The sequence below is a fragment of the Crotalus tigris genome, unplaced genomic scaffold (assembly GCF_016545835.1).
Source record: "Crotalus tigris isolate CLP2741 ecotype Arizona unplaced genomic scaffold, ASM1654583v1 scf7180000017639.5415321, whole genome shotgun sequence".
NCBI classification, from domain to species: domain Eukaryota; kingdom Metazoa; phylum Chordata; class Lepidosauria; order Squamata; family Viperidae; genus Crotalus; species Crotalus tigris.
In genome coordinates this window covers 588,788-615,993 of record NW_024096532.1, presented here as the reverse complement: position 1 = coordinate 615,993, position 27,206 = coordinate 588,788, and the positions used below count along the sequence as shown (strand labels likewise).

The window sequence follows — 27,206 nt, the reverse complement described above, 5'->3', positions numbered from 1 at the left end:
CATGTGATCAAAATTCAACACTTGCTGTCTGGCACGCAGCCAGATTTACTTAACTGGGGCAAGAAAGGTTCTAAATGGGGCAAAACTCACTTAACACTTGTCTTGCTTAGCAACGGAAATCTTGGGCTCAACTGTAATCATAAGTCAAGGACTACCAGTATGTGGCAACATTATATATTAGTCTTTCAGGTGTCACAAGATGCTCTTATTAGAGCAAAGTTGTTTTCCTTCTTCAGTCTCGCCCATGTGTGTAGTCTCCTCCAATCTTTATAGCAAGTGAATTGTAAAAATAAAAACAAAACAGGAAAGTGGTTGCTTGATCCAAAGCCAAAAATGACCCAGTCTGTAAAAATAGAAACTTGATACAGTGCAAAGGAACTATCTCGTGGGTATGTTTGCATTACATCTACGGACAGATATGTGAACAGAGACAGAAAAATTATTTGGTGATAGTATTTTTTTTAAAATCCCATCTTCCTTTATTCCTCATTGCTTGTAGCATATAATTGTAAACATCTTTTGGGAGAGTTGGGGAACTGCCCTCAAAGCCCTCTCGAAAAGTTCTTAACAACACTGTTACATGGAAAATTAAAAAGATTAGGAATCTCTCCAAAGGAGATTTTAAACATGTTTGCCCAGCATTTCCTTTCTGTACGAAAGAACCCTCCTTCCCTTAACAGAAGAGCATAATCTCACAAGTCTTGCCTGGAGTGAAGGTGGCTGTGTGTATATACACGTATATACACGCACACATACAACCACACATTTTGTCTATTTTACAAAAAAGTGATGAAACAAAAGTTTATATATACACACACACATGTGCATATATATATAGTGTGTGTATATATATGTACGTGTGTGTATATATATATATACATGTATATATATATGTATATGTACATATATATATATATACACACACATATGTACACATACATACACATATACATATAATATAATGTGTGTGCATGTATTTATATAGATTTCATATTTAGAAGGGACACAAATGAGGTCTCGTGTTTTATCATTTCTGTACACATGACACTACGCTGGGCAGTGCTAGGAGGAAACAGATGCAGTCACTTGCCTTTTTTTAACTAAAAACAGAGAATAATATAATTGAAACAATTAAACTAAACCCCATAGCTTTGCCATCAGATGTAAAGTCCCCTTCGGCCAAGTGTGAAAATAAAATGAGACCCGTTTGATTTAATTTGGCATTCTATAGACAGAAGAGTCCTGATGTTTACTGATCTCAGAAGAAAGGATTTTTCCATTCAGGGTGTCCAAGATTTTGAGGCTTCCTCGAGAGGGGCATGTAAAGTCATAGTGGTTTATTGGGGTAGGGCTGAGCCCAGAAAACCTGGATATCACATCCACTTTTGTAGTCGGTTTGCCTGTCCCTTAATCGCAACTCCAGAGTCAGTGGATGAAATGAGAAAGGGTTAAACTGTGTGCAATCATCTGCTGAAAAATCTACTTGTGTGTGACCGAGCTTAGGCACTGAGATTTGCCTAAAGAGCTCCTTGGTCATCCATATCCAAGTCCCATCCAAATGCCACACAGACAGTGGTTTGCAGCGTGATGGTCTCTGACTGAATTGCCTTTTGGATCGAGAGTTCATCCACAAGCCAAACCCTAAGATACAGGTGTAGAGAGAACGTGCGTGCACATGTTAAGTGTTGTGTGTGCAATACATCTTCCAACGTGCTACAGAGCCCTTGTGTCTTCCAGGTATCTACGATGCCCAGTTCAACATCTTGGCTGCTGTCCTGTTCTGGGTGAGGGGCAGGCCATGCCCACCCAGGAACTCTCCTTTGCGCACCCAGAACCATGGTTAGTCCCTGCAGGTGGAAAGTGCTCAATGCAGACCTTTCCCTCATTCCAAACATCTGTTGTTGGATTATTTGTTTGCCCGGTTCGGGAAGACAGGGGGTCTGGGTTGAAAAACCAGGGTGGCCCTACCACCTCGGCGGGATCTTGGAGAAGAGCACAGCGCCCTGCTGTGGATTTTACAAGGTGCCGTGCTGAGATTCATATTTAGAGAGGATGCTGCGGTAGCGGGTTAGTTCCTGGCGGATATTGGCCACTTCTTGGCGAAGGACCGCATTCTCCTTCTCCAAGAAAGCCGCCCGAACTGTGATTTGATTCTCTTTCAGGCGGCGTGCATCTCTTGAGCGTTTTGCTGCCTCATTGTTCTTGTACCGCCTGTTCCAATATTTTTCATCCTGGTGCAACATGTAAAAGGGGGGGGGGAGAAGAAAAAAGTGGCATGTCAAAGAAAGAATTACATAAGCATTGCACACTAGATAATTCTAACCATTTCCCACAAGGCTCTGCACAACTTAAATGTTCATAGGCAGCTCCTACACGTACTTGACAACAGTTGACTGTCCAATTCAGGGTGAGATTTGTGCTCTTAAAAAGCAATACACTGTACATGAATACCAATGGCCATATCCCTGGATGGTTTCATCTTCCAGGCTGAGGAAACTCATGGTCAAATCTCCATTCAACCACAAAACATCACCATGGACGAGTGATCTGAAATCTAAGGAAGGTTTGGCTTGCCCAGATAGGAGACAGTTCTTACTTGACTTTGGATAATCTAGGAAAGAGCAAATTATACCAAGCGGAATTTGAATCTTGCAAGTGAAGGCTGTAAATGCAACCATCTACCAAAAGGCAAGACCTTTAGATGGCTTCAAAGATTTAACTCACCATGTTTTGTATCCGGATAACTGAACTTTCAGAACCTCGTCTTCCAACGCTTACAGTAATATCTGTGTGAATGCATTCTACTCTCTCCGTGAGCTCAAAGTTCTATGAAGGTCACAGAAGACTGCCATGTTCCAATATATTTCCAAAAATAGTTTAGCAACAGGCATTCATCCACTGAAGTGGATTCAGACTTGGTCCCACAAGAGTCAATGAAATCCATTGGCCTTCCCTCACGTGATTTCAGAGCCTAGGTACAGTTAAGTCAGCTCCAGCCAATTCGTTTCAATGATCTGGGCTATGAGCAGATGGAGAGATCGATATAACTGGAGCAAAATGCACAAAAATCTGGCTTTCTTCTCTTTTTAAAAAGTAGGGGAAGGGAAGAACTGGACTGACACCATGATGCCGTTAAAAAGAAGGTTAAGGGTATTCTTCTATTCTTATGCAACATTCTCCTCTTTCTCAATTTTTTGTTTCCCATATTTAGAGGGGATTGAAAGGATATAAATGCTGTTTTACTTTTATGAGGCAAACAACACTAGGAAAGGAGACCAGGCGTCCCCAGCCTTCTGCCAGCTGCATGGGCTTAACGCATGCAGCTGGCAGAGGGTTTTAAATGGATTTTAAAGGTATCTTTAGGTCCAGTGTTTGGATCTAAAATGGGAAATCTGGGACAGTCTTTCTTGCTGACCTTGTTGATGGCAGGCTCCTTTAAAAAAAGAGACTGATAGCTATGGTGAGCACACCCACTCTGGATTTCCCATTTTTTGATACAAATATTCACTCGTTTTGAATAAATTAGTTTGGTCTGGTGGTTAAGGCATCAGGCTAGTAACCAGGCGACTGTTGAGTTCTAGTCTCACCTTAGCCATGAAATCCCACTGGATGATATTCTGTCTCTCTCTCTCTCTGTCTCTCTCTCTCTCTGTGTCTCATAGTAGATAAATAAAATACAGTTTAGCTTTAGATAGTGTGCTGTATGATGCCAGCTACTCAAAAAGTCCCTGGCTCTTTCCTTTTGCTAGTGTGTCTTTGTGATTCATTGTATTGTGGGAACTAACTAGAGCCTTGTCAAGTTGAGCTTATACAGCCATCGTATTAAACAATCATGTGGTTTTAGTTCTCTGGACATAAAATTTCATATGAACATAGGATTGCTGTCATATTAACCAGGGATAATAGGACTGGCACAAGCTATTTACATAAGCAAAAACTCTAATATCTAAGCCAAAGTATACTAACTTATCAACTGCAGTGATTCACTTAACAACTTTGGCAAGAAAGGGAGTAAAATGGGGCAAAACTCACTTAACAAATGTCTCACTTAACAACATAAATGTGGGGCTCACTTGTGGTCATAAGTTGAGGACTACCTGTATTTTGTTTTTATCACAAATACTCTGTAAACCCATTGTTAAGTAAATATCTTTGCCCAATGGCTTTGCTTGCCAGAAGATCACAAAAGGGAATCACATGATCCCAGGACACAGCAATGGTCATAAATATCAAACAGTTGGCAAGTGTCTGAATTTTGATCACATGATCCTGGGAATGCTGCAAAGGATGTAACTGTGAAAAATGGGCATAAGTCACTTTTTTCCCCTGTGCCATTGATAACTTTGAATGGTCACAAAACGAACTGTTGTAAGTCAAGGACTCCCTGTACATGAAAGTTACTGAGTATAGTTAAAACCAATCTCCATTTTCATCCTGGCCCTGCCTACTGTTAAAAGTGCATCTTTGGGTGACCCTCTAAACATGATCCCTGTCCTACCAGAAACAGTGGGTTCTTAATTTAGACTAGTGTTTTTCAAATTGGCTAGGCTAGGGAATTCTGGGAGTTGTTGTTCTATACATTTTCAGTGGTGCCAGAAAACAAAGTAGTCCATCCATGCCAAGAAAAAAGAGAGGAGAGAGGAGAGAGGAGAGAGAGAGAGAGAAGTTTTAGGATCATGTACATTCTTTTATTTTTATTTATGTGTCAGTATTTTAATAAACACCAAATAAATATTGGTGGTGGTGTGTGCCGCTATTTGCCCAATTAAGGAGAAATGGATGGTGCCTTCCCAAGTGAGGTGCAGATTTTGCCAAGAAGTGTGAAGTGATACTGATGGGGAGTTTAATTACTCCAATATCTGCAAAGCTTCCTAATTTGTCTTCTTGGCAACATTCTCCTTCAAAGAGCAGAGGAAAAGTTTAGCAGCCATTTGAAAAACAAAAATGAAACATTATAGGCAGGTGGCCCAGAATACTAGAAAAAATGCCAGGAAATAGAACTGAAAGAAGGAGCTGAGTAGATGAAGGATGCTAGAAATAATAAATAAGAGCCTTTTTAGATAAATACAGAATAAAAAAAAAGATTTGGCAAATTAAACAGGTGAGCAAAAATGGCAAAATGATAACGAAGAAAAAACAGATCTATTCAACTTCTATTGGTACTCCATCTTCTCTAAGTTGAGAAGTGGAAATGAATGAACAGGACTGAGATAAAGTAAGGAATTACAGATAGTCCTCAACTTACAACCATAATTGAGCCAAGAGTCACAGTCGTAAATCTTGCAGGCTGTTAAGCAGGTCACCAAAGGACCATGCCTGATTCTATAACCCTTTTTTGTGGTGGTCATTAAGCAAACATTGAAGTCACTAACTAAATGGCCACAGTTGCTAAGTGAACACTGCAGTTATTAAGGAAATGCTGTAGCTGTTAAGTGAACTCACTGTACCCAATGGGTCGTGTTTGTTGCCAAAAAACAATAAATTGTGGTCATGTGACTGCAGGACACACCCATAAATATGAGCCAGTTCCCAAGTGCCCAGATCATGTGACCATGGAGGATGGGGGGGATAGGAATTTTGAAACCCAGTTCTAAGAACTTTTTGAGGGGGTCCGTTGTAACTTTGAAGAATTGCCAAGCTACCAGTCATAAGTTGAGGAATACCTGTAGCCTGCAGTATTTGGCTCAAAAGCAGAAAACATGTTTCAGAGCAAATGTTACTTGCTCTCACCTGAACTCCTTGTCACTATCTCCCTAACTCAAACACATCTCCCAGCCCAGGAAAAGTTCTGAATACACCTGTATTGGATCCAATAGCACCTTTTCCACTCTGTAACCAAATATTACACATGTTTAAACAAGAATGCTTCTTAACTTCGAATGGGTTTCGATCTCTAGAACAGTGGTTCTCAACCTGTGGGTCGGGACCCCATCTGGGGTCGAACGACCATTTCACGGGGGTCACCAAACAACACAGCCCGCCATTTTTCCCCCCTTTTCCTTAGCTGTGCTACTCCCTTTTATTCTATTGGCTTTTGAAAGCCAATAGAATAGACTCTCTTGAATAGAGTCTAATTCTATTGGCTTTCAAAAGCCAATAGAAATTGTCCAGGCTGTCTCTGCCCTGCTGAGCCTGCCAAAAGTCCCATTTTGCAAATGGTGCTGCACCAGTTGAGTAGTCCTCAATTTACGACCGGTTGAGTAGTCCTCGACTTATGACCGGTTGGGGGTTGCGGCATTAAAAAGGTTGAGAACCACTGCTCTAGAACAAGATGAATAGCATTCTAGAGCAGAGGTACCTTTTGGCAGCAGGGATCAGTTCTGTGGGGAGAGGTTTTTCCACGGCCCAGAGAGCACATGGTTTTGTGTGCTGCCTGCATCTCGCGGGTGGGGCTTTGCTTGTTTGTGCAGACCGGTTGCTGGTATGCCGTGGCCCGCTACCGGTCCACAGACCAGGGATTGGGGACCCCTGTTCTAAAATACTAAGTCACAAACCTGTCAGTCTAGCACTGATACCTAGGAAGATCCCAGGGATCATAAAGCAATCAATCTATAAGCACCCTGAAAACAACGCAATAGTTACCCAAAAGTCAAGATGGCGACTTCAGGATCAAGCTTTTCTAAATTAATTTTACTTATTTGACTGTAACTTCCTGGTCGATGATGGGAATGCCAAGGAGGATTATTTCCAGATTACACAACTAATAGTTTCACTACATCCTACACAGGTCAGATTCCCCAGTCAAATTGGCAGCCAGTTCTCCAAGGGCATTGCATTTGAAGAAAACAGTGAAACCAAATCAACTGGCTTGGGAAAGATCAATGAACACAATCCTGGGACAAGAAACAAAGTTCTATAAAGACAGAACGGAAGAACAGGGCACAGTGGGGCTAGGACAGCCCTACAGAAATACTTACAAAGATGTCATGCATGACTAGAATAGCAGAACATGGAATAAATGGATTTACATTACAAGAAGGCTTTGTAGATTAGAAACAAACATTTAAGAAGAGTAGAACTACTTTGGCAGTAGAACATGATGCCTGGAGATGGCGTGTTCTTCTTCACAGATGCATTCAAGCAGAAGCTGAAACCCCTCCACTGAAGAAGCCTTAATCTGATTTCCTACACTGAGCAGGAAATTGGCTCGATGGCACTAAATATCCAATGCATCTTTCTTCAACATCCCCTCCCTGCAGATGTGCGAAATTCAACTCAGAATTCTTAGCAAGGGTCATGAAAGTGCCCCGGTGAGGGTGGGATATAAATCAATAAAGAAACAAATGCTAACGAAGGCATTCTGAGATCAAAGGATAGGCATCATAAATAGGGAAAAGCAATCAAATGAATAACAAGTGAAATCCTTCAAGGCAGTGGTCCCCACCCTTTCTGGCACCAGGGACTGGTTTTGTGGAAGACAATTTTTCCATGGACTGGGGGAGAGTGGGAGGGTGATGGTTTCACATGCAACCTAGATCCTGTGCATGCACAGATGAAGCTTTGCTCGTTTGCCTACTCCTAACAGGCCAGGCACCAGTACCAGTCCGTGGCCTGGGGGGGTTGGGGACCCCTGCTTCAAGATGTTTGACCACTTGTAAATATTCTCCTTCTTTTGTCATCATCCCCCCCCCCCGCCATTATAAAGCTATTACAATGGAGGGATAGGACTAGGAAGAGAGAGTTAAAATCCTCACTCTACCATAAAGCTTCCCTGAGATTCATTTCTATTTTTAGCCTCATTGTTGTGAAGAGAAAAAACTGAAGGTATCCCATTTTCATCTCTCTGTGCTTAGGGCCATGGACATTTTAAAAATACTCAGACCTAACCTAAGCAGAGCACCTCTGTGCTGTTCATTGAACCATGCATTTTCTTTTTAGCCTGAAATAGATCATACAGGTAATTTTTGACTTAACGTTCACAACTGGAACCAAAATTTTGGTCACTCAGCGATCCAGTTATTAAATGAATGATCATTAAGTGACCAGATTCGTTTTTTACTGTGATCATTAAGTGAATCACATGGTCAGTGAATGAATCCCATGGTCATTAAGCAAATCCAGCTTCCCCAACTAGTTTTGCTTGTCAGAAGATCATTGAGAAGGTTGCAAATCAAGATCACGTGACTGCAAGATGCTGCTGCAACAGTCATAAATGCAAGCTGGTTGCCAAGCCCCAAATTATGATCATATAACCACAAGAGTGATATGATGGTCAAAACTTTGTCATTTTTTCCCCAAGGCCATCATAACTTCAAACTGTTGTTAAATAAACTGTCATAAGAGGGGGTCTACATATAAGTAATTTAAAGAACAGCAGAGAAAGACTGGGCTTGCGCTAGATCTAAAACCCTCCTCCTAAATCATTCTCAATCAATGCACAGCCTGACTATTCATTATATGTGCAATTAATACATAAAACAGTTTATGATCTTGCTTTTATTGCTTGGTTTGTGAGTAACTTTGTTCTCTCTTGATCTGAATACTATACTCCCTTCCTTAAAGAAACAGCCAAGCTATTTCAACCAGGTTAAGGAGGATGGGAAAACGAAAGCAAGAGGTCTCTGAACCCCAAGCAGTGGCCTATGCTTGTTCTCAGCTCACCTTCTGTTCATCAGGAACCTGTATTTTCCGGGCCTTTTTCATGATGGGCTGGGGTTTAAGCTCCTCTTCTGAGAACCGATGCTTGCGAGGGTCAAAGGTCTCGTGGCCTGGAATGCTGGACAGTGCCAAATCAGCAGGGTCAGGGTCAAAGTTCATGAGGACCTCCACAGTCTCAGGGTCTACCGGGCTGGGTGTGCTTCGGGACACTGGAGTGATAGGACCTGAGGCAGGTTAAGGAGGAAAGTAGATGAATTTTGCACAAAGACAGAAAAGCACCAACAAAAGTATCTGCTCGTAACCTACCTCTACCTGATGATCATATATGCAACCATCCCTTTTGCTTCCCGGTGCATCTCATCTCTTCACGAAAGGGATTAACTGATATTGTGGAGAGCAACAGGGACACAGGGTTATGTCTCTTGATAACCTAGTACATTTAAGTCTTCCTGAGGATTAAAGGCATGCAGAGGGGCTGGGAAATTTATGCAGGTTAAGCAGCACCCCAACCCCATTCAAGTAAAGGTGGATTTTCTGGAGCACTCCGTGACTGACAGGGGCTTAAGAAACAGCCAGAGAAGAGGCATAGGGGCAAACTTGTTCTGGCAACTGCAAATCGAGGGATGGTTGAATTAAAAGAGTGTGACTCAAATCTCAGCAACTTTAAGAAGTGTGGACTCCAACTCCCAGAATTCCCTAGCCAACTGGCTGGGGAATTCTGGGATTTGGAGTCCACACTTCTTAAAGTTGTTGAGGAGGAAAAACGCTGCTTTAAAAGTTTATTAAGTTACCCTGCCTGGGACAATATAGCAGGGAAGGAGAAAGGCATTTTGTGGCTGGCAGAACCAGAGAGGGCTTAGAGTTGTGCAATGTTGAAACACGCCTATGCAATGGAGGAGGAGAGCAGTTGCCAGAAAACAGGGACTCAATATATCTGAGAGTCCTCCCAACCTTTAATTCTCCCCTAACCTGGAGCAGCACCCCCCCCCCCGCTTCTAACTTCAAATTTCCTGGGCCCTCCTCCCTCTTCCTCAAGGTTTAAGGATTTAGAAAGTGAGCTTAAAATGCAAGGTCACAAAGCAAATATAATCTCCACACATTATAATATGCACTTTTAAATGCTCACCCCCAACAACCTGCAACTCAATCAGCTGTTAAGATTCATCCTGGATCCAAAAGTCGCTTTTTCACTTAACCTCCATTTCCTGTTCTAGCCAACATTTTCATGGCCAGCATTAAAGCTTTTTCTTGCTAGCAAACAAGAGCATTGCTGTCCTTTTGTCTTCTCCTGTAATGGAGCCGCTTTCTGTGGAGGAACTCAGGTACTTGTGCCTGTTGGAGAAGCCAGGTACCCTTGTTTCCCACAGCCCCCCTCCCCCTCCCCCAGACATCTGCCAGTTACCCCTTGGAGACCCCAAATGACCGCCCTGCTGAATTGCTCCACCCACCTCTGTTTGCCGGAGAGCCCCAAGGCTAATCTGCCTGGCTTTGCAACCCCCTGCTGCTGGCCCCTCGTGGGAACCTGCCTGCTGGGAGAGCCACACAGGCACCCCTGGAGAGGCCCTGCCCGCCTGCCTCACACCGCAGCCCCACGTGCCCGCTCGCCCCGCCCTGCGCCGAGGAAGAGGCAGGCTGCCAGCTGGCAGGAGCAATGAGCGCAGAGCCCAGCCGAGCGACATGTGTTCGCAGAGGCAGGGTGAGAAACGTGAGCGAAAGCAGGAGGCTCCATGCACAGACACGAGACTGGGCCTTTCCAAGCGGGCGTGGTTGACACAGGGCTCTGGCACAGCAGTAACACGGGATTCCCCGCAGCCTCCTGGCACGCTAGAGCTGAGTCTCTACTCCAGGATATATGCACACGCATTCAAACGTGCACGGGGAGGGAGGGGGGGGCTTCAGGCTTCCTCCTTTAGGTGGAGAGGGAGAGACCCACACCTGATGTTCAGAAAAGGGGGAAACTTCATCCCCTCTTATAGGCGGAGGGGAGGAAAGGCCTTATGTCTAGGATCCCCAGGTTGTGGGGCAGTGTTTGGGCAACAGGGAGGCTTTCCTGTTTTTAAATGGAGGCTGTTGGTATCCAGAAATGCTGACAGAGCTGATGAAGCAATAGGAAGGGGGGGGAGGATGGGGGGGGGTAGTACAGGGCAAATATCAAGAGAATATTTGTAGTTCAGGATTGAATTGTGGGGGTCTTTGATGCTCTCTGAGCCTGGTGATTTTCTTGCAAGACGTTTCATTGCCAAACTAGGTAACTTCATCAGTGCACTAAAGATGTTATCTAGTTTGGTAATGAAAGATCTGCAAAAAAAACCAAAAAAAAAAAAAAAAAAAAAAAAAACCCCACCAAGCTCAGAGAGCACAAAAGACCCTACAGAGTTTTTAGAGGAAGAGGTGACTTAAATGTAAGAACATCTAGAGAGGGGGAGGCAATTTATATTTAATGTTTTGGATTATATACCCCCCTCCCCAGATATAAGAGCTCCAGTTATTTTCTTTAGATTTAAGTAAAAGAGAAAAGTGTTGGCAGTGGTCTTAGATTCACTGATTAATAGATCTGGATTAATAAAACAATTCCTGTGTTCATTTCACACAGTGTGCTGAAACAATTAAAATGTTATGGCATAATGCGATGGCCTGATGCATACCACAGACTAAGATGATGGCTGCATTGCCTTTCCATGGAGCTTTACTGTGTAGTGGGAATCCAGCTTATGTCTTAAAAGGAAGAGATGGAGCATTCAGGAATGCTGAGTGTTCCAATTAATAGTGAGCTAACCAAGTTAGAGAAAGTGAAGGATCATAATTGAGGAGAAACTTTATAGGATGTAGGGGGAAGGAGGAAGGGAGAAGGAAGGGAGGGCTGATGTACCATCAAGTCTTAAAAGTTTGAGAGGGACCATATACATTTATCAAACATAGGAATTAGAAATTCACTTAAAAACATGCATCATTTGGACATCAACTTAATTACATCACCTTCACACAGTATTGATTACATTGTTTGATGTGATTAAATCATTATTGATATGTGAGTCAATCTGGAGCACCACTGATCTAAGAATAACTCCAGAGCAGTGTCTCTCAACCTCAGCAACTTCAAACTGTGTGGACTTCAATTCCCAGAATTCCCCAGTCAGTTATGTTGGGAATTGAAGTCCACACAGCTTAAAGTTGCTGAGGTTATGCTGCTTGTAGAGTACAATTCCGTGTTGCATATCCTCCAAGGAGTCCCAAACATTGTGGATGGAATCAATTCACCTTCACTAATCTGCTCCCTCGATATTTTTCACCTTAAACAGCAAGCACCAGATTCCCATCCGAAGCTCTGTAAACTTCCTCTTTTCTCTCAACCTCTCAACAATCACACTTTGAAATGGAAGCAGAAAAGCCATATTCGGAATCAAACCTGGAGGATCGCTTTCTAAATATTATCCAAACTTCTTATTATTCTGTTTTTAAAAATCCATACATTCCACTTTTCTATTGGGAATCAGAACAAGGCTCAAGTCAGAAATGAAGTCTAAAAACAATATTATTATCACTCTGAGCTGGGGTTTGCACAGTGCTGTGAATTTGATTACTGAATTAATTCATTTTCTGATGTTGCTGAAGCATAAACTATTCAAACAGGTTGGACTTGTAAAATGTGCTAATCCTTCCACCAAAGCCTAAACAAGGCTAAAACTAACTAAACACAGCATGTTGTGCAAATCCAGATAAAGAAATGGAAGTTTAGAAGTAATTGTCTTCAACATGGGGGTTGAATACAATACTTAACTTCTCAGAAGTCCCCGGAGCCTATGAGACTGTTAAAGTAATAATAAAGCTGAGTATATACATTCATTTGCAATGTTTTTACTGTTGTAAATTGTTTTAAATCTCCACTCCTTTCTATTTATTCTTTAATACATCAATTCTATTATAACATAGAATTTTCATCCATTGGATCAATTCTCAACAGGTATACCTCTAGCTATATGGACTACATCTCCCAGAATCCCTTGCAATATCTATAATTAAAATTCCCTGACTGGGAATTCTGGAAGCTGAAGTTCAGACATTGATGAAGATTGCAGTGAACTTTGATCAAATCAGGATATGCTTATTTTCAGAACACCGCATCTTCAGTTGCTTCTAGATTAGTCCATAAAATCTCTTTTCTGATCCTCTCCACAATAAAAATAGCTTAAAACTTCACTGAAATTCTAAAACTTCCAACAGGTAGAGAAAAGAATTGCTATACAAATCAGGATAGGATCAAAAATAGTGTTCGTTCCTAGGTGCATGGTGTGTGTGCTAGCAGTGCACAATTCTTTATGTATCAGTCTGTATGTGGCAAGTGAAAATCAGGGTAGGAATGAGAGGTTGGACTTTTCAGCAGCCAGGAGAAGGCTGTCACTGCCACCACAACCAAAAGGTGGGACTGAAAACTATTCGCAATTAGGAGGAAATGAAACTGACAGTCCTTGCCACAATTAGGCAGGTGCTTGAAACTGCCTTCCTTCCCTGTTCTGACCCAGTGAGGGTGCTAAAATATTTTTTTTTATCACCTCCACACCAAATACACCATGTTTCAAAGAATAGTCTTTTTGCTGATATCTATGGAGATTCTCAGTCATCCAGGTCATACTTGTCTCAAAGGTGCTTTTTTTCCTTCAAAAGGCAACTGAATTGTTTTTTCCTTGAGGAAGATGAAGGAGGAGAAGGAGGAGGAGGAAGAGGAGGAGGAGGAGGAGAAAAAAAGAAAGAAAGAAAGAAAATGTTTCACTTCTCATTCAAGAAGCTTCATCAGTTTTGATGAACCTGTCCTTCCATTCCCCCCCCCCATCCTATCAGAACCTTTCCTTCCATCTTCTCCCCACCATCCATTCTCAACTGTCAGTACCTATCCATCTCCCTGCCATCAGAACTGATAAAGCTTCTTGGATGAGAAGCAAAACTTTTTTCCCCCTTCTTCTTCTTCTTCCTCAAGGAAAAAACAGCCCAGTTGCCTTTTGGGGAAAAAAAGCATCTTTGAATCTTTTTGCAGATGTTAATCCAAGAATAAATATGATTTGTAATAATTTTAGAGTTCTTTTTAAAGTAAGGATTGGTCAAACAGGATATAAAAGAGAACATTTCGCACAAGGGTCAAAATAAGGCATTAAAATTGAGATCTGGAGCAGAGGGAAGAAAAATTGCACCATTCTCTGCTCAGAGCACTAAGTCCTTTTCTCTTCATACAGATTTAGCCACAGGAAGAAAAGTAGTTGGGAAGGAATGATTCAGAACAAGAAAATTCTCTAACAGAGGGGAAACTCTTCTCTTTTGCTGCTTTTTCATTGCAAATCATAGCTTCCACAACCTATTTTTGTATGAAAAATATTTTGTTATATGCATCCATGTGTAACCTGTGGCACATTCTCAAGATTTTGTGCCTTTAAACAAAAAATAAATTACAATATGACTTTGCCCTCTACAGGTTCAAAGAGCAAGTTTAAATTACGCTTTCTTCTTATCCCAAAGAGCAGGGATGGGGAACACTATGGCCCTTTTATGACTTGTGGACAACTATGCTGGCTCAGGAATTCTGGGAGTTGAAGTCTATAAGTCATAAAGAGGCCATAGTTCCCATTTCTGTCACTGAGGCACTGCAGAAGGAAAACAAAACATATAGCAGTGATGGCAAACCTTTTAAAGACTGAGTGCCCAAACTGCAACCCAAAACTCATTTATCCATCATCGAGTGCCAGGTGGATGTGGCCCATTGGCTGGGTGTTGCCAATTGGGTGGGTGTGGCCAATTAGGTGGGCATGGCTGCAGTGGTAATGGCAGACTGGGTGGGACTAAAAAGTTCAATCAATCAATTCCAACTTTGCAAGATCTTTTTTTTCCCCACGAGAAGTTGAAATTGACTGATTGAACCTTTTTTTTTTTTTGCACACGGCGGCAGAGGCCTAAAGCAAAAAGGTTTTATAAAACCCAGCTGAAGGCCTAGGATTGGGGTGACGGCGCATGTGCCCACAGAGAAGGCTCTGAGTGCCGCCTCTGGCACCTGTGCCATAGGTTCACCACCACTGGCATATAGCAATGCCACTTGGAATTTGCACCCTAGCTTTATAAGGGTGTTTTCATAATACTATCAACAAATATTTGTGTGAGCATCTGTGGTTTTAGGCCTACAATTAGTGTGTGCAGGATGTGACATCTAAAATGTGTGGAAGCTGAGGGAAAAAAAACAGACTGTGCGGTCCTTGGTGGTTTCTTGCAGACATTTCATTACCCAACTAGGTAACACCATCAATGCAAATGTTGCCTAATTGGGTAATGAAAGGTCTCCAAGAAACCACCAAGCTCAGGGAGCAACAAGGACCCCATAGTTCAGTGGTTCTCAACCTTTTTAATGCCGCGACTCCCAACCGATGGTAAGTTGAGGACTACTCAACCGGTCGTAAGTCAAGGGCTACTCAACTGGTGCAGCACCGTTTGCAGAATGGGATTTTTGGCGGGCTCAGCAGGGCAGAGACAGCCTGGACAATTCCTATTGGCTTTTGAAAGCCAATAGAATTAGACTTTATTCAAAACAGTCTATTCTATTGGCTTTCAAAAGCCAATAGAATAAAAGGAAGTAGCACAGCTAAGGAAAAGGGGGGAAAAATGGCGGACTGCGTTGGGGTCCCGACCCACAGGTTGAGAACCATTGCCATAGTTCAACCTAGCAAAAACAGACTTTGGGAAACAGTTAAATGGAGATTCTTACAGTTCTCTTACAAATCTCATCCCAAAAGCAGAACCACAGGAGCCAATCACTTTTTTTTTTCATCTTTCCCCCCCCCCCTATACCAGGGGTAGGCAACCTTGGCAATTTCATGACTCGTGGACTTCTGGGAGTTGAAGTCCACAAGTCATAAAAGAGCCAAGGTTGCCTGCCCCTGCCCTACACCATCCTCTTGCCCAAAGTACAGCCAAATTTACCTGTTTTGCTGCAGTTTTGGTCATAATCACTGCCTACCAGACCTTCACCAGATGAAGAACAGATCGAAGACGATGACGCGCAAGAAGCTGGCCGACTAAGATCCACCACTACCCCGCTGGAAGGCGAGGCGGTGGGCTGGCTGCCTGGGGAATATGACTGATGGGCTGGACTTGGGGGCAAACCATTTTCCAGCAAAAATTCATCCAAGTCAACGTATTCAATCTCATTGTAGGGCAAGGTGCGTTCCCACAGGAGGGACCCCAGATATGCACAGTGCCCAGGTCTTGAGACGCTCATATCGTCCTCCATCTTACGCTCCTTGTCTTTGATCACACCTGCAATGGAACAAAAGCAGCAGGGGAGAGCAAAAGGGAGAAACGCAGGTTAAAGAACAAGATTAGTGAAATGTGTATAATCTAAGAATAGGAATCTACTGAAATGCGATCAAAAATAAGACAGGCAATTAACTTGAAAGTCAGAAATCTGGAAAATTGGACCAGAATTTGCTCATGCTGTGAGGAGAAGGCTGAAGGTGATAAATCTGCAGTGGATGCTTAAGGAAACTGCAAAGCTTGTACCAAAGCTATACAACAAAGTCTTGGATAAGAAGAGTTGTTAATAAATGAAAATTTGTTTCCCCAATATGCCACATGTTACAACTTAAATGTCTAAGCTTGTACTGTAAAGGGACAAGGGCCATATCTGGCCAAAGCAGCTTATAATTAAAAAAGAAAGACATAATGTGAAGTGGAAAGGGGAAAATAATAAATGAATATAAATTAGAGCTACATATATGTAAGCATGGCTGGCTCAGGAATTCTGGGAGGTGAAGTCCACAAGCCATAAAATGGCCATTGTTCCCCATCGCTGATTTAAAGGAAAGTACAATTCAAAGGGAATACAAAATGCCTTTAGCAATGATAAGGGTTTTTCCCAAACCAAAAGTTAATCCTTCTTCAAAAGCAGACAACATTAAACTTCATTATCTTCCAACTCCAGAATGTTAAAAATGTTTAGCTCCAATTCTATTTATAGTTCTCTAACCTGAATTTCTGAAAATGGCAATACAGGTAGTCCTTGACTTACAACCATTTGTTTAAGGACTGTTCAAACATATAAGAACACTGAAAAAGGTGACATACGACTGGTCTTCACACTTACGACAGTCGCAGTGGTTACATGATCAAAATTCAAGCACTTGGCAACTGGCATGTATTTACAATAGTTGCAGCATACTGGGGTCATGTGATCACCATTTGCAACCTTCCCAAGAGTTTTTGACAAGCAAAGTCAATGGGGGGAAACTGGATTCGCTTAACAGCAGAAAAAAAGGTCATTAAATCAGGCATGATTCACTTAATAACTGCCCATTTAGCAATGGAAGTTCCAGTCCCAATTATGGTCATAAAATGTATGTACTTGCATTCAACTGGAGGCTTCAGAGTGCCAAATTTTCCTTATCATGCCTAGCCTACCTAGAGCAACATTATTCAATAAACAAAGTCAAGATGAACTTGTTGTCTGGAAGGGATACAGAATGCAATATAAAAAATGAAAACTAATTAGCAGTAAGTCATTATAATTTGCACTTTAAGTGAATTACACTTAGCACAGCTCTGTTTGAACCAAAGGGAAGGCTGCACCATCAAGTTACTTACAGGGATTAAAGTGTGCTGTGGAGAGACCTATAAAGTCATTCCAACCTCATAATCACCATAACTGTATAGCAAAGGTTTTACAGGTTCCTCAATGACTCCGTTATTTCAGAGGAAGAAAAAGTTGGCTTGGTGTTAGAATATAAGACATGGAAAGATTAATTTAGGCTATCCATCTGCCTGTTCAGTGCAGAGACCAGATTTAAAGGTTCCTGAACAGATGGCCTTCCAGCTTCTTCTTGAGTGCCCACCACTCTCAGCTACTGGCTTTCTTATCCCTTCGTTGTTTTGAAGTTTCTCCTGATATTCACCTGCATGGAGGCAGGTAGTTTGTGGATAGATAGTCAAGAATGTTTCTAGATCAACAATTCTGGCAGTTTTAATCGAAGTATTCACCATGTACCATTTATGCTACCTAGACTGAAACCACCTACCCATTGCATTCTATAATTAAGGCTTTGTTGGAAACTATTTTAATTGTACAGTAGTGCTTCTCAACCTTAAGAGGCATACTGGTTGACAAATTCTGGGAGTTGAAGTCCACATATCTTAAAAGTTGTTGATGTTGATGCTTTTCAGGGACCGATCAAATCAGAGGCACACTATATAACCCCAAATAGTCCCAATCCCAAGATTTTTAAAGTTTTACAGTGGTTATGCATAATAATAATCCTATGTGTATGAGTGTCTGCAGGAGGGGGAAACGGACAAATGAGAGAAAAAAATAAGCGGAGGAAATCACCACACAAACACCATAACTTACACCCTTGCATCGAATGTCAGGATGCAAATATATAAAGGGTGGCAGCTGTGTGATGGTGTCACCAGGCACATGTTGATATTCTGTCAATCACTGCTGTTTGCTGTAGATAAGGCTGCCCCACGTTCTACCTCTGATCTGTTTGGTGGCTTGATGCAAACTCAAAACGAAGTTTCCACTGGGTTCATCAGCAACTGGTATCTTAAAAATTTGACCTGTTTTTGAACGTGGAATGTGAAAATCTGTTTCGGGTTCAAAATTGCCTGCTTCTCTCATGTTGTTTCAATCAGTTCTGTTCTGAATTTGGAACGATCCCAAATGATCAGAACAGCCTGCTTCACCCTTGAAACAACTGTTTCAAGCTAAAAATGGAAAAAGGTTTCAGATCAGAAAGATTCTGCACTCCTCTAGTAACAAATTAAGGATGCCAAATCTTCCCTCTATCTTTCTGCAAGTGCCAATCTTCCTCAGGATTTGCATGATTGCTCTGAGATTTTTTTTATTTTATTTTTTTACACTGCAGACATGAACACGTATCTGATTGTGCTGGATCATAATAATGTTTTTGTTTAGCTTTTAAAATATCTGGCAGCAAGGAAGTTCCAGTCTGGGAACGTTTCATTAAAATGGTTCTGATCTATGGCCGTGGTTAATTCAAGGGCTGAGAAGCAAGGACAAGCTAGATCACTGAGGCTGTAAAATGCAATCGCTGATATCTGTAGTGTAAAACTGCTGAAATTTGCCCAGGACCTATCCTTCACTTTCTCCGCCCCGGAGGCCTGCCTGTTGTTCACCAGCAAAATACAAGCGCAGCTTTACCCCAGCTGACCCCTGCTGCGTTCAGCCATATCTGATCGGCTTCATCAGCGCTCCTGTTCCTTCGCTGCCCCCTTGCCAGCCTGAAGCTCAGACAAGGCAGCTGGGAAGGTAGCTCTTTTCAGAGAAACAGCTAGCTGGCCTTTCAAAGGAACTAATTTCTCAGGGACTCTAATACAGACACACACACCCCAGACCATTAATCTGGGGAGAGTGTATGGAAAAAGCAGGATTTTCTGCGTGAGATAGCAGTCTAGCCCCTGAATCCACCGGCTTAGGCTCAGATATGATTGAATCTACTCCTGCCTAGTGCCTAAATCTGGGGCAAAAGGGATCCATTTCCCTACCACCACATACACACTGCCCTTTGGTTGCCCCAGTTTGTTTACAGCAGACTGCAGAGATTATTATTCATGAATGGGTTAAAATAGAAGAAAATGCCAGGAGGTGAGTGGGAGAGGATACAAGCATTTCTTCAAACCTCCTTGACATGACTCCTACTACCTACCTACAAACACACACACACCTCTGCACCCTCTCTCCACTGCACCTGGGCTGCCTCCGCTCCCTCCCCAATCACCAGGTCTCTGGAAGCTTAGGTGGTTGTCTGCTTTACAAGTGTTCAACCCACACCATGAGGTTCAGACAGGCCTGGGAGTGGTGCTCCATACCTGAACTCTTACGCTGCCTGTACACGTGGAAGAGAAGTCCAGGCCCAGCTGATGGGCTGTGGCAACACCAACCTGGCGCCCCGAAACTGGGCGAGTCAGTCCCAACGCCCCATGACTAGATTAAACCCACATACAATTCCCAATTGTGAAGAGATGCCCCATACAGATTGATCCCGGAATATTTTCACTCCTCCCTCCCTCCTTCTCTTGCTCCTCCTCTCTTCTTCCAGTGCCTGGATCCACCCAGGCAACTACCTGAAACTGGCAATTATGAACTGCTGGATGAAATCTTGACCCAGTCACGGGACTCATCAAAACAGTCCATGGCCATTTTTGTTAAAGCCTTAGTTTTCCCTATCTGTAAAATGGGAATAATGAACTACCTCAGCAAGGGTACTACAAGGATAAAATGCCTATGGGAGATAAATAATGGCAAAGAACAGGATATAGAAACAATACTGCTAATATTATTTAAAATATGGGGAATGATACAGTGGAGAAATAAAAATGATAAATATTTTGTTTCCATTCCTCCTTTGCCTTTAGTCCTGACTCTTAAGCACAAAGATTTTTTCTGTGTGACACCAAAATTACCTTCTAAACTGTTCCCTCAGTGCCTCAAAGTTTCCCATAAATTCCCCCCCCCCACAGCCAATTTAATGTAATACGAAGATCTGGACCTCAGCATATGAGCCTTGTTTTCTAATTCTGCCCCACTAGCTATTGCAGGTGTGAAAACTGTTTCAGAATACAAAGTACTTCAAGGCTGAATTCACACAATATATTTAATCTGCATTATTCCTAGGCATGTATTACATATGTGCTGTAGTCAACAGAACCATCAGGTAATCCTAGCTTGGGGTCCACATAATACTATACTCTCACCCACAGACCACATACTACTTTATAACTAATGTGACTCAGGATATTTGGCGATCAGATGTTAAAGGAATATAATGACACAGAGCTGGGAAATAGTTAATGGTCAATATTCAGGCTGTGGCACCAAGCAGAGTGAACACCACAAAAATTTTATTTTTATTATTGTTATTTTGAACCCAGGCTCAGCTTGCTCACTGCAGTCATAACCTAAACCAAACGAAAACAATCAAACCTCCAAACACAACCAGCCTCACCAGTGGTTGGAGTCAACAGCAGCAAACCGAGCCCCCAGCAAGCAAGCAAGCGAACATACAGGGAGAAAACAGGAGCAAAATGCTCTCCAAAGCAACATGCACATGGCAGAACAAAAAAACAAAACAAAACAAAACAACCCTTGAACATTGATATGGATGGTCAAGGTTAGCATCAGCTCCTGAAATCCAGGGGGAGGGGAGTGAGGAGGTGCAGGTGAAGGAATACGTCTCACAAGGCAGGCACTGGACTTGGGGGAAGGGAGGGCTTAAAACATACAACTGTCTCCCCTCTACACTCAAGGATCTTGTCTTAATGAGGGTCACACAGCAATGAGGAAAATAAATATTAAATAAGGACTAAGGGGGTGGGGTGAGCCCATAGAACAGTGGTTCTCAACCTGTGGGTCGGGACCCCATTTGGGGTCGAATGACCATTTCATGGGGGTCCACCAAACAACGCAGTCCGCCATTTTTTTCCCCTTTTCCTTAGCTGTGCTACTCCCTTTTATTCTATTGGCTTTAGACTCTCTTGAATAGAGTCTAATTCTATTGGCTTTCAAAAGCCAATAGGAATTGTCCAGGCTGTCTCTGCCCTGCTGAGCCCGCCAAAAGTCCCATTCTGCAAACGGTGCTGCACCAGTTGAGTAGTCCTCGACTTACGACCGGTTGAGTAATCCTCGACTTACGACCGATTGGGGGGTCGCGGCATTAAAAAGGTTGAGAACCACTGCCATAGAAGATTCTGCCCAGGTAGGCTAAGCAAGCAGTGTTTCTCAACCTTGACAATTTTAAGGCATGTGGACTTCAACTCGCAGAATTCCACAGCCAGCATTGCTGGCTGTGGAATTCTGGGAGTTGAAGTCCACATGCCTTAAAATTGTCAAGGTTGAGAAACCCTGGTAAGGGATCCGACTGGCACCCTGGATCCTCTCTTCAAACCTTGATCTGGCTTACCAGCTGCCCATCCCCACATCATGGTCCCCACTATGCCGAGGTACCCACCGTCTGTATCCATCTGTCCCCCTCTCATCCTGACTGCTAACTAGAATATAATTGCCAGCTTGTGGAGAGCAGGCGCTCCCCCCCACACACTTCTTTTCCTCCCCCCTTCTTTCTCCTTGCCAGGGAGGGGTTTGCTGACCCTGGGAAGTGCCCTGATGTCCCCACAATATCCTGGCTGCTGCCACCCCACCACCCCTTGCCCGCCCGTTGTCTGTTGGCTTGTGTGAAAATCTTAAAGATTGTTTCCTGGGGCGAAGCTCCACGCCGGCACGTTTCATTCCCTCCTGCTGTGTCCCGTGGCTGAGCTGTGTGCAGCTTTAAGGGATTTACTGCTGCCAACCAGCAGATGTGTGTGTATGTGTGTGTATGCAGGCGCATGTACAGAAACACCCCTTGATGGATCACCCTGGAAAACCCTGACGAGTGGCATCTCTCCAGCAGCAAAACCCCTGGTTCCACAAACCTTCTCTCCAGGAGGGTCTTAAAAGAGGATCCCCTCCTCTCTCTTCCCCTCCCAGCTCAGAAATCCAGGATCTCACATCTCATCTTCTCCTAGTCTCCTCCTGCAAGGAGGCTATGACAGCCATTTCCCCACCTCAAAACCTGATACCCCTCCCCAGCCTTCCATAATAATTTAAAAAAAAAAAAAAACAACCCTCTACGATAGTACTGCATTTTGAGGCACTGAGGCAGACGCATTTAGAGGAACTGAATTCCAAAACACTAGAATTCCAAAAATCCATTTCAAAAGGAAGGAACCGCAACGGCAGACATGGCAAGTGTTCCTTAAAGATGTCATTACAGGGAACGGGGAGAAGGATAAGTTAGAAATTCCTCTCTCTCTCCCTCTTGGGCCCCCCCCCCATCCTGATCTTTAAAAATCCTGGTTCCCACCTAGGTCTGGGCCAAAAGCCTTCCAGAAGCAAGCATCTTACATATGGGTCGGACTACAACTCCCACCCTCCCCTTCCAACCACTGCTGCAGTCCACTCCAGTAGAAGGATGCCCGTTTTGAGGAGAACAACTCAGAAGTGCTCTGGGTCTAACACCACCTACTATATTGTATTCTATTTATAGGGCTTTGCTCTCCTGTGGAATTCTCAGATCTAAGCCCCTCCCAGCCAAAACCTATGAGAGAACACTCCCCCCCCCACCCACCTTCATTAAAATGATGATCCCATCAAAATTAAAAGAAGGGCCGCATCTTCCATGCACGTGGAAGGCACGGGAGCTCTTATAAGCAATTTCTTGAAAAAGAATCTTCCTTGAACACAAATCCCGTTCTTGCAATTCACAGTACAGGAAACAGAACAAAAAGGGGAAGTAACAGTGGCAAGTTGAAATGAGGACAGCGCATTAATGGCAACACTCCCTCTGCTCCTTTCCCCCCCCCCTCCTCTTCCCAAATCCAGATGGCAGAAAAGGTAGAAGTGAAAGCAAGCAGAAAGCTACAGCTAGGTGGCCTTTCAGCACTGGTGTGTTCCTGTTACTTTAAAAGAGACTAGCCAGATTGGGATGGAAAAGACAATCCAATGTTGCAAAGAATTCCAAATGAGCAGGCAGATTGGAAAACAACTGTAGTTAGGAGGAAAAATGAACAAGATGGAGTGATAACTGGAAGGATATTTATTATAGGGTGTGTGTGGGTGTGTGTGTGGAACATACACACAGAGCCCACAAAAACCTGACACCATTTATCTTTAATACAGCACAAGACACCTAATTATTTTAAACTGCATCCGTGTTATGACATTGGCATGTCTCCAGCAAGCTAGGCAGAAAACACTTGGAGTATTAAAATGAAATACCTGGGAAAGGTTTTGCAAGGTTCAAGTGATGGATGAAAAATAATACTGGCCCAGAGGAAGCCTTCACTTTAATTCTGCACATTGACTCACAAACCAGCCAAACATAACATATCTAATGAGTGGTGCAAACTGGCCAGCCATGTCAAGTTCATGGCTCAGTTAAGTGGAACAAGCCCATAAAAATGGGTTGAATAAACCATGATTTGGTTCATAACCAGAAAATATGCTTTGCAAATATGGCTAATCTCTTTCTCTCTCTAGGGTGGCTCCTCTCCTCTTGGTTCCCAAACTGTAAAATGGAACTAGGAGCAACACTATATATAGTTGATGGATGATGTGGCATCAAAGTTGTTTTTGATTCCTAGCAACTACATGATAGATAGATGAGATAGGTAGATGAGATATAGACAGAGAGGTGATAGATAGACAGCACAGAGTAGATATAATGATAGATGGATAGATACCATATAGCAGCTAGCTAGCTAGAATGCCGATTGAATAGATAGATGACCCATAGATGTTAATCCGCACACACAAAAAATTGCTTTAGCAATTTCTAAACAAATAAATCAGATCAAATCAAATCCCTCCACTGTGAACTGATGAAGCAGTTGGAAAGCAGCAAATATTTTGCGTGGCTGCGAGCACAAATGTTGGTTAGACCTGGCATGAGGCAGGGGGTGGATGGGGGCGGGGTGGGGGGAAATCACTCACATGAGCCCAGTTCCTTGGCCCCCCGGCGTTCAGGACTCTTGACCGGTCCTTGCAGGAGGCTCTTGAGACTGACCATAGTGGAACTGGGGCCGCCGACCGCCAGAGGAGGAGGCGACATGAGGCCGGGTGCCGGACTGCCCTGGGCCATGATGAAGCTTGCGGCGGCGGGGGGGCAGCAGTTAATTCCAGGAGATGCCCACCGCCGTCGGTGGGTTTTTCCTTTCCCTTCGACGATCTCCAGCAAACTGTCCCGACTTTAGAAATAAAGATATAAACAAAAAGGAGCAAAAGCATCAATCTTCGATCCAGAACCCGACGAAAATCCACCGACTATGCTCAGGAGGGGAAGGAAATCTCAGGACCTCGATGATTCTCCCCCCCCCCAAAAGATTTCTTTCCCGCCTGCCCCCCCCGTTCTCTTTTCACCACCAGCCTCGAAACAAGCCTCCAGGGCGCAGGCAACGGCCCCCGCTTTGCCCCGCTCCAAATTTAGCAACCAGTCCGCACCAAGAAGGATCTTCGCAGAAGATCTGTTAGAAATATTACTTTGCAGGAGATGAGGAGGCTGGTTTGGGGACGGGGGAGAGAGAGATTTATTTTAAAAAACAAAAAAATCAGGAAACAATAATGAAGGATGATTAGGAAACGGGGGGAATCGATTCTCTAACTCAGAATTTTTTAAAAAACGGATCTTTTTTGCGAAAAATTAATTACCCTTGGGAGGTTGTTGTCCGAAGCTTTTTAGCCTTTCCTCTCTCTCTCTCTCAAAAAAAGAAAAGACTCAGCGGTGTGATCCCTTCACTAATAGAGCCTGCTCCCTCTAAACGGCGGCGGTGGATCAACTCGCTTTTTCCTCCTCCAGCTAAATCCTAGAAGCACTGGAAAAAGCAATCTAGATCTCCAAGGAGGGATCTTCTCGGGCGGGCACGGAGGGAATCCGAGATTTTCGCACCTGCTTTTCTGCCAGGTCCCCGTTATACTAAGGAGGAGAAACCGAAAGCGGATCCCGATCTGTTCCGGAGTCCTATGCAGGCTTCCCCCAGAAGGGAACCAATGCATTTGAGCTCGACGCGTGCAATAGACAGATAAATGCAGATATAAAATTGCAAAAATCTCTCGTTACTTTCCTCAACAAACACTTCGCAACTATTTCCGAATTCGCCCCTCCTTTTGCCACAGAGTAGGAGGGACCAGGCAGCGAAACTGGGCGGGGCTTCGCAAGCCCTTCTCCACCAACCAGCCGCCCGAGAGCGTGAGATTTGCAAACAGTGCTCCCCCCGCAGCTTCTTCTGTCATGTGCGTCTGCCATGGGGCAGGTGGGGCTCTGACCTAGATTTGACCAATAGGAGGAGAGACGATGGGAGGAGCCTGACCCAGTTTTGACCAATAGGAAGGCGCCAGGGGGGGAAGGCGACAGTTCAGCGTTTGCAGCACGCGGGGAGGCACGTGTCCTGGTGTTGTGATGGGGAGCAGAAAGGGAAACCTGGGTCTTAAAGGGACAGCGACTAGTCACTGGAAAGTAATGGGAGGGGGTGTTTACTCTCAACGAGGATGAAGAGGGTCGACAGAACAAATCTGGAGTCCTACCTGGATATGACTTTTTTAAAAAATACCCTTAAGGTTGGATTATCCTTCAAATTCTACCCAACTGCCTGAAGGGTAGTATGCTCCATATCCACAGAACTAACTTTCCTGCATCCTCTAGATATGCACAGAGTTTTGTTATGAAGCTATGGGAAGTCAGCCCCCTCCCAGAGAAGGAAATATTAAAAGGGCAGAATATTATATTTCCTCAAAGGATCTTAAAGAGGCAGAAAAGCATGCCCAGTTTTTTCTTAAGTCCCCAAGCAGAAACCAGCTCTGTAGAAATGCAGATGTGGTAATTCATTCAGGAAGGTTGGAGGCCCCCAGCTAGAAGCTTAGGAAGACAAAGGCCCTTAAAATCTACATACCCCACCCAAACTCTAAGACAGGACATAATAGGATTGACCTGCAGATGCCAAAGGGGCACACTCAGACTCAGATCAAAATACATGACACAGGAAATACAAAGCCTCAAACAGGAGCAGGAAACAACCTCAAGAGCCCCAGCGGGTATAAAAACTCACTCCCTACATGTGCTCTCTCTCTTTTCTTCAGGAACCATCTTTCTGTCTGGCTCTTCTCTTCAATAAATTGCAACTTTCTTTCTAAAGCAGTCGCCATGTTGTTTATTCCCAGCTTGGACTGAACCATGATGAAGACTTTTCCTTCAACAAAGCTGTAAGTTAAAGCAGCCTCAACATCAGAAGCAAACCTCTTTTCTCTCCGGCTCATCATGGAATGATGGACACAAGATTTCTTGAAAACCTTTCCTGTCAAAATAATGTATTTTCCCATGGTGATGCTTGGCTTGGACAGATTCTATGTAAAACAAATGTGACTTTAGAGCAGGGTTTCTCAACCTTAGCAACTTTAAGATAAGTGAATTTCAATACCCAGAATTCCCCAGCCTGCTGGCTTCTGAGAGTTGGAGTCCATACATCTTAAAAGTTGCTAAGGTTGAGAAATGTTGTTTTAGAGCAGGAGTGTCGAATTCATCAGGTGACGTGACATGTCGCAACATGTCACGACTTTTTCCCCATTGCCGAAGCTGGGGTGGGCATGATTTCGGCATGACACATCTAGCCCGTGGGCCAGCAGTTTGACACCCCTGTTTTAGAGTCTTAAAATGTGACCTGGCCAGTGAAACAATCATTTTGTTACACAATTAAAAGCAGCCATCTAGTGCTATGCTTTTGATATTCAGAAATTAGCAATTGAAATTTCTCAGGAAATGAAGAGAAACTTCATAACTTATTAATTTCTCCATGTGAAGCTAGTAAGCTTTTTTTTAAAAATACAGCTGGAGCTTATTGAACATTTGGCAATTGTTAGGGCCTCAAAATACACATTTCACTGTGTTGTACACAGCATGAAAAATGGCCAACATGGAATTGTGAGGATCTGTTCTTAACCCACATGCTCATGATTGTGAGCAGAACTAAAAGTTATGTAAGTAGGAAAAGGGAGGACTTTTTCAAATTGTATGATTACCTGTACAAATTCCTCC

The 27,206-nt window shown here is 43.4% G+C and overlaps 1 protein-coding gene across 2 annotated transcripts; it reads right to left on the bottom strand.

Annotated features, from left to right (window-relative positions):
- Positions 1-455: 455 nt before the first annotated feature.
- Positions 456-25,372, bottom strand: LOC120304438 (D-box binding PAR bZIP transcription factor). Of its 2 annotated transcripts, none has more exons than XM_039334993.1 (5): positions 25,068-25,372; positions 24,116-24,369; positions 15,553-15,888; positions 8,602-8,822; positions 456-2,231 (listed from the first exon to the last, which is right to left on the bottom strand). In XM_039334993.1, the coding sequence occupies exons 1-5, from the start codon at positions 25,172-25,174 to the stop codon at positions 2,016-2,018; spliced, it is 1,134 nt and encodes a 377-aa protein (XP_039190927.1). In that variant the 5' UTR covers positions 25,175-25,372; the 3' UTR covers positions 456-2,015. The 2 variants fall into 2 exon arrangements, with proteins under 2 accessions (XP_039190927.1, XP_039190928.1); XM_039334994.1 differs by lacking the exon at positions 25,068-25,372 and adding an exon at positions 24,830-25,060.
- Positions 25,373-27,206: the final 1,834 nt, after the last annotated feature.

Coding starts and splice junctions, on each gene's coding strand:
- LOC120304438 (XM_039334993.1), bottom strand. CDS start 25,174: ATGCATTGGTTCCCTTCTGGGGGAAGCCTGCATAGGACTCCGGAACAG. Junction 15,889..24,115: donor GGCCAAGGAACTGGGCTCAT/GTGAGTGATTTC, acceptor GTTCCATTGCAG/GTGTGATCAAAGACAAGGAG. Junction 2,232..8,601: donor AGGTTCCTGATGAACAGAAG/GTGAGCTGAGAA, acceptor ATGTTGCACCAG/GATGAAAAATATTGGAACAG.